General features: G+C 49.4%; 3 protein-coding genes across 3 annotated transcripts; 2 read left to right on the top strand and 1 right to left on the bottom strand.

Moving 5' to 3' along the window:
- Positions 1-572: 572 nt before the first annotated feature.
- VFPPC_06544 (prion-inhibition and propagation domain-containing protein) lies at positions 573-1,409 on the top strand (the record flags this gene model as incomplete). The annotated part of the gene is made up of 1 exon (XM_018285561.1): positions 573-1,409. The coding sequence occupies one exon, from the start codon at positions 573-575 to the stop codon at positions 1,407-1,409; it is 837 nt and encodes a 278-aa protein (XP_018142762.1).
- A 6,729-nt stretch (positions 1,410-8,138) lies between these two features.
- VFPPC_06541 (subtilisin-like protease) lies at positions 8,139-9,504 on the top strand (the record flags this gene model as incomplete). Its single annotated transcript, XM_018285559.1, has 4 exons — positions 8,139-8,411; positions 8,475-8,654; positions 8,711-8,886; positions 8,958-9,504. The coding sequence occupies 4 exons, from the start codon at positions 8,139-8,141 to the stop codon at positions 9,502-9,504; spliced, it is 1,176 nt and encodes a 391-aa protein (XP_018142760.1).
- Positions 9,505-9,749: 245 nt separating this feature from the next.
- VFPPC_06540 (alcohol dehydrogenase) lies at positions 9,750-11,027 on the bottom strand (the record flags this gene model as incomplete). The annotated part of the gene is made up of 4 exons (XM_018285558.1): positions 9,750-10,243; positions 10,315-10,393; positions 10,460-10,827; positions 10,886-11,027. 4 exons carry the CDS (start codon positions 11,025-11,027, stop codon positions 9,750-9,752), a joined length of 1,083 nt encoding a protein of 360 aa, XP_018142759.1.
- Positions 11,028-11,552: the final 525 nt, after the last annotated feature.

Genomic DNA, 11,552 nt, shown 5'->3' with positions numbered 1-11,552 from the left:
TAGCACACGTGGTTACCACCGCCTCTCATCATGCAGAAGCAGCAAAAGGAGCAAGTCATGAGTGACCTATCATGAAAGCCGCTTGAAAGAAAGTTCCAATCAGCCGGAAATACGGGCTCAGAGTTTAAGATGAGGCGATAGCCGCATCATGCACGTCTCACTTCACGAAGACAGTTGCTTTTTCAGCCGGACATAATGCGCAGGGGGTTGCATGGCTTGCGTCAAATCCGAAGCCTTCATGAGGAACTAACTAATCGATAGTTCGGAGTGACCACCGCTCAAACAAGCATTGAGTGCTCAGCTACAGATAAGCTAACGACTGGACACTCATGGAACGCCGCCTAGAGCGACAAGAGTCGAATTGAGCAAAGAAAAGAAAACATTATTCTCCGCTACCTGAACCCTGGCAACTTCAAGCCTGAAAGACGATGCTTAAATCCGTAAATTGAGCCACAGGTTGCGCAAGAACTATGTGCAGTTGTGCTCTATAACAAACGTGCAATCCAAGTCTAATTTTTTCTCATTCACTGCATCCAACGACTCGCATCTTCAGCTTCACATTATCTCTCCAGATGGCAGAACCTTTCGGCATTGTGTCCGGTGCAGTGGGAGTTGCTGCCGCATTCACGGCATGCGTCGACTGTTTCGAATATGTGCAGATTGGCCGCCATTTCGGGCGAGATTTCCAAACTGATTTGCTTTCCCTGAGTTGCGCGAGACTGCGTCTCACACGCTGGGGCGAGTCTGTGAATATTTACCACGATCCGAATCTGGGCAAGACCAACGCAACAGCAGCGGAAACACAACTAGCAAAGGATGCGTTGCTGCAAATCATCGGCCTATTCGCCAAGACTGAAGAAATCTCGAAAAAGTACAAGTCGGTTGCAAAACCTGATGACGATCTCTCAACTATTTCTTTGACCGAAATGGATCCTCCCAATGTAGCGTTGCAGAGGAAGATGAGAGAGCTGGCAGTAAAGCGCCAAAAAGGAGCCAGTTTCTTGAAGCTTACGACATGGGCGATTTATCGCAAGGCGGACCTTCGAAACCTGATTGACGACATCACCTCGCTAATTGAGAATATTGAGAGGCTATTCCCAGCACCGAAGGCGCAAATTGCTCTGGCTCAGCAAGAAGTTGCTGAACTTGGGAGCAAGGACAGCGTAGCGTTGGTCGAGAACTCAGCCAAGAGTGTGGACAGTCTGCTCGAATCCGCTGCAAAGGAAGTTCTCACTGGTCATCAGTACTTGAATGTTGTGGTTGATGGGAAAGCGCATGCTGGTGATGCGTACAGTGGTGACTGGAAAGGTGGTGCGATGGGAGGCTCTCACAAGTATGACGGCGTTCAGGTGAAAGGGACGGCGATGCTGGGGAATAAGTACGGCGGCAAGGACTTTTGGGATGATTGAGTCTTGTTTTTGGTGGAAGTGTTTTCCAAACCAAAACTGCCATCGATTCTGTTGCGCCCAGCAATGTTTGAACGGTACGGTCTGAGACGATAAACTCATAGAATATGATGAGAGGTTAGCTTTATGTGAATTGGTTTAACACTAGCTTGTTATGCTCTTCCAAACCAGTATGTGCCATAAATTTGGCACTTGACTCTGACCTTCCATTTACGGTGGGGAGTCGAGAGTATTCAATGTTGAACAACATGGGGGAAAGGTATCGCAAATCGCGTTGTTTGCTAAAGCATATCGAGCTTTGTTAGTGTGTACCGGGATAAAGGCAAAGACTTTTCACCATATACTCTATACATGTACCCACCTGTTAGACCTAGAGGTTGAATTGGTCCCATCTGCAAACTCACACAAGCAACTCCATAAAGCCACCCACGTCGACAACAATAGCAGAACCAAATCCGATTGCACCTATCAAAACGACTCAGAAGACATTTCTGCCTTTATCAGCCCGTTCAACTGAATTTCAACGTCGGCCGATGCTTCAAAGACGGGCAAAACTTTATGTACCATCGAGGTCTAGGGTATGTGGAATAGGAGATAATCTATAAAGACAGCGTACGGTTGAGTAGTAGGGAAAGCAAACGCAAATCGTTTAATTGTTCAGAAGTCTAGTAATTCATAAGTAGAAGAATTCTTTTCAAGCTGCAACAGCTCGTGCTGCAACGTCAGTATCACCGATTATAGCAGCGTTGCAATGGGAGTCGTGCCTTACGGTGATGCCACCCCAACAATGGTCGTAAAACTAAATGGCACATGGCTATGTTACGAACTAGATTTGCGATCGCCATCTCCAATAAAGTAGGACAATGAAAAACTTTTATGGGAGCGTTCAACAAGTGAAATAGGTCCATGGCAGCAACAAGTCGACCGCTGCCAAGAGCAAGCAACGTATTTAGGTACTCGACTAATACATCCTGAGACTCTTACAGAATTGGTTGGTCTCACTTATTTACGTTGACTTGTCCTAATTTGGCTCTACAATAGTCATATGTCAGAAATCCTCATCGGCAGTGAGGGGGATGGAGCGGCATTTGGCCACGTGAATCATATACATGTGAAAGGCTATCTCGGCCCTCAACATATTTCGCCGGCGATCAGACTCACGAGCACACATAACTTACGTAGTCTAGTGAGACAACTACAGACGTGAATTTCACTCAATCACCTGATAGTGACGCCGGTATTTGTTATGTTATGGAACTCCGTAACCGTAACCGTCGCCTTTTGTCTCAGACAACTCAATTGCACGAGTGCATTTGTGTGCTGTGACTGTTGTCTGCCAGGTTTCGCATGCGGATCAGTTATGCCCAAACTCCGACCTGGTGAGTGCCCAAATGACTACTGTCTATGATCGATGGCAAAGGGAAGACTTTTTGACTGTCTGCCAGCGGCACCTAGGCCAGGAGGCCCGACGCTGCTGCTCATGCGACCAGACGTTAGCTTTCTTTCGAAGACTTTACAGAGGAATTTGACCAGTTGATACGGAATAAGCGCTCCAATGTCCGATTTTCGATCACGTAAAAAAGGCAGCTCTCTTGCAGGCTGTAGTATACTTTCCGTGGCTGGTCACGCCCGCAATGTGCCACACATTGGCATCTCTGATGGATGGTCCAATTTGCGGTTTATATGACTGCTTGTTTGCGGTCTCGTATTAATCTTCGATATTCCGCTGCGCCTAGCAATGCGAGCATTAGCAAGTTCGCCGTGTTTCAATTGACAAGACGAACCATGGTTGAGACGCGTAATCTGATGATATAAACCTGTTGATTTGCTGTCCGAGTCAGTGTAACCCTCCAAATTATGCCGACCGCGCCATTGATTACGTTCCAAGGCATGGATATGCCTGCTTGAAGGAAACCGGTAGGAACCGACTGGCGGAACAGATGAACAGACGGGAGTCCCGCCAAATTTGTATCAGATACATAGCGTTCCGCAATGATGGCTTGATACTATTGTTTCGTAATTGAAACAAGCCGACACCCTATAATTGGTAACGAATCAGCTTGATGTATAGTTTTGGATGTGGAATTAAAATCTCCTGTTGAAGTTCCTGATAGAATCCGTAGTCATAGAGGTAGAAGTCAGTAGACCATTAGTTCCACAAGAAGATCAATTCTTTCGCCAAGGTTACCATGATTGCCTTCGCAAGGCATTGAGATGCTGACGCCGAAATAGATGAGTTGAACTGGATGTGCCCTATTTGGCCATACTATTGAAGTTTGCAACAAAGTCATAACCGTTGGAGAATCTAGGGAGAAAGCAAGGAGTTGGACTTCGGGACTCTCCTTGACAACAAGGAAATGAATCTACAGGTAAAAAGGGGAACCAAAAGGACAGCAACATGAAAACTCTACAACTTCTCGTACCCGGGGTATCGTCTCATCTCGGAACAATAACATGTCAAGTGAAGATCCCGCGGACTCCTGACTCACCTAAACACTTCATCAGATATGCCACCTCGTTCTTGACATACGTCATAGCTGCGAGAATCCTGCACGGTCACGAAGGATGCATCACTTACCGACACAAAGGTCCCAAAGGTGAGCGAGACTGATAAGATCTGAATCTAGAAGGTAGAAAACAAAGCCACGAGCCGCATTGGGAAGAGAAGTTACCCATATGGCCACGGGGACGGACCTTGCCAGTCGGTTTCAGCCGCTTCGCCACGGATAGAGTTCGGAATACAGCCATTTTCGGCGTTACGATCATCTTTGAACTAAAGTTTTCTATGCATTGTTGATCTTAAGTATGTCTTGGGTTGTAGTGATTCGTATAGTCAATTGTTCACCTTCTCCGGGAACGATAAAAGCCTTGTCGATTGTCTGTGCTTCATGTGAGACATAGATTAAAGATCCGAAAGGGGCATGTCTGGCTGTTTCCGAGGTGGCCAGGATGTTGTTGAGTTGGGCAGAAGGTTGGTGAATCCTTGCTGATCTCGGTGGCTGAAGCAAGGCCGAACAGGCGAGGTATTCTGGAGGCACTCGTGCAGGGAATCCATGCAATGGTCTCAGGATGTATTCTGCAGTGTGGAAGTCGAACTGTATGTATGGGGTACATATGCAAGAACATCAACCTTGATAGTCTGATCGACAGGCGAAAGACAGGTTGCTCGGAGAAGCCAAATACAAGAATACACTCGCCTAAAGGTCATTTGGTCTAAATTTAACCATGAAATTCTACGGAGGCGAATACAAAATAAATTAAAGTGCTGTTGTTAGTGGCTCCGGAGGCAGAAAAAAGAGGAGCACCTGGTTTTGAACAAGGTAGATCTTTATATCGAACAGGCAACTCAATGAGGCTTTGGTTAGGCTGGGGGATGGGCACGTTCTTGGCGAGGCAAGAGACTTGTTCATACATGTGCAGGCTACGCTTACAGCTGAAGATCCCAGTAGCCCTGCCACTTTCGGCCGGCAAACGTTCCTTGTAGATGCCCCCTCGCGTCTTGTATTCGCTTGTTAGGTTGTGTCACGGTGGGGAGACAGCTTTCACGAGCTGTTGGGCTGCTTCTCCACATCGAATTGATGATACGGGATGCTGTGTAAAGGGGATGCAGAGGAGACAGAGAACGGAAGGCGTAGAAAATGGACGGACTTACACCACGCAGGCTCTCTCCATGCATGATATGATGTTGTGGTTCCTGATCCTTGTTCCCGAAACACGACCATCAACAAACAACATCCCACACAGTCAACTGACTGGTTGGCAGTATATCTGGTTCCTTGAAAATGCAGTGATCCTTATTTATGAATGCTATTCTGTGCTACCCATCTGTATCTAGATTGGTTGCACAAACCTTTGTGCACAATGCAGCCAGTAAGGCACAAATCAACTTTGATTGGAGGATTATGTAGATTTGCTTCAACGTTAATGGGAGATCAACTGGCTCTCGTTGGAAATAAGCAAGATTGCGTGCCAGATGCTCGTTTGCCACCGACCAGCGACCAGGGATGCTCTCAATCGCATGACGATAGGAGCCAGTTACGGCCGTAGTTTGTCGCAGATGACTGAAGATGGAAGTACCGCCGACAAGGGCATGATCAACCTACCAGCCAGTAAGACGGCGAGATAGCAGATGGCCAAGCCGAGATGGAAACGTCCATCTCATGCCAAGGTGTGTCAATCCGTCTGTTAGCTTCCGGCTCCACAGCCGAAGCCAAGGCCATCAGTTGGCCAGAGAGCTGATTATCTGCTAAAGAGTCAAGACAAGACTAGAGAAGTGACTCCATAACTCAAAAAGAGGGTGTGGCGTCTCAGGAGTCAGGTCAGGATACAGCATTGCAGCCGCACATCGCCAATCACTTCTGGGGACCATCCATCTCGGGAAAGGCGGTGGCACGGGGGCATTGCTGGAACCAAAGCAAGGAGTCAATATTTGGAGAAGAGGCAGTGGTGCGGAGTCAAGTATACTGTGCAATATTGAAGGAGAGTCATTGCTGGAACGGCGAGAAAGCAGAACCACTTTGTGAGGGAGTCAAGTACAGTGTAAAATACAATAGACCTCAACTTCGAAAGGCGAATGACCAAAAGCCTCAGCTGGCCAACTTGCATCGCTCAAAGTTGAATGCCGCGTGGTGTGCTTCTCCATCCACTTGCCACACCCTGGGACGCACCTTGACACAAGCAAAGACGTGATGGGATGCGCTTCTATGGAGTTCGGCGCTTTTGCAAGCTCAAGGTCAATTGCGACTTTCTACGTTGGGAAAATGATAGACTGGCGATAGATAGTCACGGTGAAGATGGCTCATACAATTCCGCCTATTTCCAGGGGTGGTGTGCAAGTGAAAGTATTATTCCCCCGTCTGATGTCGCAACGCTGGGGATAATTTACCCGCTGTGTCTATTTCACAAGCCTGTAGCCTCATGGAAAGAGTCCGAGCCTTGTATACGAAGCCGCGAGGCTATGAACTGGCATTGGGTAGTGCGTAATCCACGATGGAACATGACAAGACAAGGTGATACAATATGAAGATTGGAGGACAATTCCGCAAGCCGACAAACGGACATTATCCGGTTTTCCAGCGTCTCACCGCATCTGAAATTGAAGGCGCAATGCAAGATTAATCGTTGTCTTTGGGACGGTGGGTGAAGAATGCAACACCAACACCACACGCCATGCAGATGTCAACATCGCCAAGTCTCTTCTGTGGTGGCACATGGGGAGCCAACGCTCCCTGACAAGCCTAACCTCACAGCCACAGGTATGGTACAGCACGGTGATGGAGGCGTCAAACGCTGTAGCACATCATTGTCAATACAACCACGACCCGGCACTTCCACCATCGGCTCCGTTATTCTCTCCAGCCACGGCGCTTCGCTTAACTCAGTAGTGCTTCTGAGCCAGGTACCTTTTGCACTGTAGATTGTGGAATTTTTGTTCAAAATGGGGCAAGCCAGGGCCGGAGGTGTGGTGGGCTTACAGAAGCTTACATATGTCCTTAATTTACACATCCTCCAGACAATGAATAACCTTATGTATCGTGTGCCGGCAGCTGTTACTGCCAAAGCCGCGTTTTTAATATATTTTCCTACCAAAAATACCACTGACACATTGGCACCAGGCAAGTATCAGCTTAGTCCACAGTAGGGGCGACAGACTAACTATCTGGGTCGGCTTTGTTGTGGAAAGGGAACAAGTCTGGTGTGGATAGTCTCCAGAAGTTCCTGCGTCTAAGCTGCAATAGGTAGGTAACAAGATAGATTGCAAAGTAGCAGACGGATCTCCAAACCAACCACTGCCAGCTAGAGCCCTTTTGAGCCCCAAAGGTCGCCCTCCGCTTGACAGAGCCCGTCCAACCGGTCATCCCAGAAGACCCAAAGACCCAAAGAGGTGTGGATGTCCAGGGCCTTGCTTTGTGGAGCAAGAACAACAAGCCGGCCCTGACGCCAGATACAAAGCAGATCTGCGCTTATCCATCTCTTTCAGGGAGGACACAAGCTAGCGATCGGCACTCACATGCGATGCATCGCACGCGCTTGTAACCAGTCTGGTTGAGGCGGATTTTGGCCGGCCAGTCTTCGTTAACCACCAGCCCAGCTCATTGCCGTGGTAGGTAACTCGGTAAAAGAAGCAGAAAGCAAGCCACGGACATTGTACCTTTTTGGAGTTGTCTCGTCTCCAAGTCCCAACGTTGCCGATGACTACTACATGCAACCCCCCCATGGGTGGGCTAAAGAACTGCACAATACCCCCATACCGCATGTCCAGGTACACGAGGCGGTTGTGCATGACCCTGCCAATGGCGATGCGGCAACAGACTTTTGGGACCATGGTGACGATGAAACCGAAAGAACGCAGTGTTCAGGGATCCTCGTGGTCACCCAGCTGGTTGAATGCTGGGATTTGAGGAGAATGACTGGGCCGGAATACTGCCTTGGCTTCGAAGAGTGCAACGACCAGGCATGGAGCGGGAAGCAACATGGTGAAACCGACTTACACCGAGCTCAAAAAGATAAATAAGTCGGCTTCTCCCCCTTCATCGTGAAAGAAAAGAAGAAGAAACCAAGGAGCTTCATCTTCAGATCTCTTCTCTTGCACATATCTCCAACATCTCTTATATATACTATACCCAGCTGTTCGAGTGTCTCCGGCAGACTCGTTGACAACCCAGCTTCATCTCTTCGTCTCTTCTTTCGCAACTGAACAATTTCGAATTATCACCACTACCAACCGCCATCATGAAGGTCTCAACTCTTCTCGCTCTCCTCCCCCTCGCCATGGCCGCTCCCTCCAAGCGTTCCTTCCCGGCCCCTGTTCTCGTTCCCCGTGATGCTCAGCTCGTTGAGGGCAAATACATCATCAAGATGAAGACCAACGCCGGTGGTGCTTCCGTCAACTCTGCCATCTCCAGCATCGCTGCTGATGCCGACCACACTTACACCCACTCCTTCCACGGATTTGCCGCCGCTCTTACTCCCCAGGAGCTTGAGAAGCTTCGTTCCGACCCTAATGTGAGTTATTGGGCCGAAACATTCAACTGACGTACAAAACATGTCTGCTAACTTTATGAATAGGTCGACTTCATTGAGCAGGATGCCATCATGAAGATCTCCGCCACTCAGGACAACGCTGACTGGGGTCTGGCTCGTCTCTCCAGCCAGAAGCCCGGTGGCAGCACTTACACCTACGACGACAGCGCCGGTGAGGGTACCTGCGCCTTTGTCGTTGACACTGGTGTCGAAGCTGATCACCCCGTACGTCTTTATCTACCATGGTTCAAGGCCGAATAACAGTTACTGATGTATGACAGGAATTCGAGGGCCGCGCCAAGTTCCTGAAGAACTTTGCTGGCGATGGTCAGGACAGCGATGGCAACGGCCACGGCACTCACGTTTCCGGAACTATTGGTTCCAAGACCTACGGTGTCGCTAAGAAGACCAGCATTTTCGGTGTCAAGGTTCTCGACGCCCAAGGCTCCGGCTCCAAGTAAGTCTTTACCATGATGATCTCCGAATATTCGGATATCACGACCATGACATGGCTAACACGCTCTGCAGCTCTGGTGTCATCGCTGGTATGGACTTTGTCGCCAAGGAGGCCAAGAACCAGAACTGCCCCAAGGGCGTTGTCGTCAACATGTCCCTCGGTGGCCAGAAGTCCGATGCCGTCAACCAGGCCGCTCAGGGCATCACTGGTGCCGGCCTCTTCCTTGCTGTCGCTGCCGGTAACGACGGCCAAGACGCTTCTGGCTACTCACCAGCTTCTGAGAAGTCCGCCTGCACTGTCGGTGCCACCACCAAGTCTGACGGTCTCGCCGAGTACTCCAACATTGGCGCTATCGTCGATGTCCTCGCCCCTGGTTCTGACATCGAGTCCACCTGGATCGGCGGAAAGACTAACACCATCTCTGGTACCTCCATGGCCTCTCCCCACGTTGCCGGTATTGGTGCCTACTTCCTTGGAAAGGGCGGCAAGGTCGACGGTCTCTGCGAGTTCATCGCCCAGAACGGTGTCAAGGATGCCATCCAGGGCGTTCCCCAAGGCACTGTCAATGTCCTGATCAACAACGGCGAGGGCAAGAACTCAACCAACTTCCGATACTAAACCTGGCGATGCGAACAAGAGATGTCTATATTTAGTGATAAAAGAGAGAGGAGATAGCTGTACATAGCTTGGAGAAAGGGTCTGACTGCAGGGATCACATATGTGCATGATGGGATGATCGGATGAACGCTGCAGCAGGAACATAGCATCTTCATTTTCACGTGTACCTTTTCATTTTCAATCCAATATATACCATATTCAAGACAACTCAGTGGCTAATTATCCGTGCCCATTTGACAAGCTCCCTATTCGTCCTTTGCAATCTTGAGCACAATCCTGCCCGTGATATCTCCCCTTTCCAGCTCTTCATACACAGCGGGCAAGTCTTCAAACGGCCGCACAACAACTTTGGGTTTCACGACACCCCTTCTCACCAGATCCACTGCTTCCAAGCATTCTTTGAGGGATCCAACCAGATTCCCCGTTATATGCAAACCCTTAATGACGATCCTGCTGATCGGCGTTTCCAAGAACCCTTTCTCAGGCGGAATACCCACACAGCTTAAAGTTCCTCCGACTTTCAACATGTCGGCAGCCAACACAAAGGCCTTCACGTTACCCGCCGTGACAACGACAGCGTTGGCGCCGACCCCGTTTGTAAGCTCGACAACTTTGCCGACGACATCGGTGGTTGTAAAGTCGATGTAGTGTGTTGCGCCGAGTGACCTGATGAAGTCGCCCTTTTCGGAGCCGCCGTCGACGCCGATCACGATTGCGCCTTGAGCTAATGCGTATTGGACTACCGAACAGTGAACAGAGATGAGCAGCGGTGCATTAGTGTTTCGCTACAGGGAAAGATGCATTGCTTACCTGCTAAATGGCCGAGACCACCGCCGGCTCCCACAACCACCACTGTGTGGCCAGCTCTGACATTGGCGTTCTTCACAGCCTGTGCTTATTGTCAATCAGTGGGCTCTAATTATAGGCTTACTGTTGCCATGAATCACGGACATACCTTGTAGGTTGTTAATCCCGCGCAGAGCACCGGCCCAATGGTAACAGGGTCAATATCGTCCGGCAACAGCGTCAAATACCCTGCGTCTAATGCAATGTATTCTTGGAAGCTGCCATCTTCGTGATGCAAGTGGTTCGTGCTCTTGGTGCAATACTGCTCCGTGCCGGCGAGGCAAAACTCGCACCGCCTGCAGATGCGACTGGCGAACCGAATGCCCACGAAGCGACCGACTTTGATATCTTCATCGACTCCAGGGCCTAAGGAAACAATTCGACCGACGCCTTCGTGTCCTCCGACGTGGGGGAGTTTAATGTTGACAATGGGTTTACCGTCGTGGCCTGACGCGATTCCGGCTTGAGTGTGGAGATCTGCTGTTGTAAGTTTTGTTGATGGCGCATTTGCTGGAGTGAGAAGTTGACTGCTGACCGCTTTGGCAGACGCCAGAGTATAGAACCTTGGCTAACACTTCATTTTGACCTGGTTTTGGAACTGGATAGTTGTTGTCAAAGACTACGCCGCCGCCGAGTTTAGGTACGGTTGCCGCCGTTTGGGTTTGTGGAATTGCCATGGCGAAGCTTGGACGATTTTCAATAACAGATGGCAGTATGAGCTGACAATGAAGAATGAATGTCGATGGAATTTCGGCCTCAAACTCGCGAATCGAACTTGTATTTATGCCGCCTACCCCTCAATACAGAAAGGTGGCCATTCAACCCCAATCCATGGTCTTTATCGTTCGGCCTTCAGTTCTCCAAGAAACTAGTCGAACGTGGGATGAGTTGTCTGCAATCCCCCACGACTGACGATCCAGTGTTGTGCGTAATTGGGGCGGGATCGGGAACAACACGGCCACAGCACGTCTATTTGTAATCTTCTGTATGAAGGATATACACCTTGCGGTTGAATTATGAGGTACTTTGTCCATGTTTTCTATTCCCCTTTGCTAACTTCGCGACTCAAGTCTACGTCATATTTGTCTTCCAGACCATTCAAACTTCAATGTTCCCCGCACCACTTACACCATCTCGGATCAACAGACAGTCTTGCCACATAAACACGCTCCAAATCCGGTTCCAGAACTGTAAACTTCCCC

The sequence above is a fragment of the Pochonia chlamydosporia genome, chromosome 5 (assembly GCF_001653235.2).
Source record: "Pochonia chlamydosporia 170 chromosome 5, whole genome shotgun sequence".
NCBI lineage: Eukaryota > Fungi > Ascomycota > Sordariomycetes > Hypocreales > Clavicipitaceae > Pochonia > Pochonia chlamydosporia.
The sequence above is the reverse complement of the archived record's forward strand: the minus strand, read 5'-3'. Positions and strand labels throughout refer to the sequence as shown.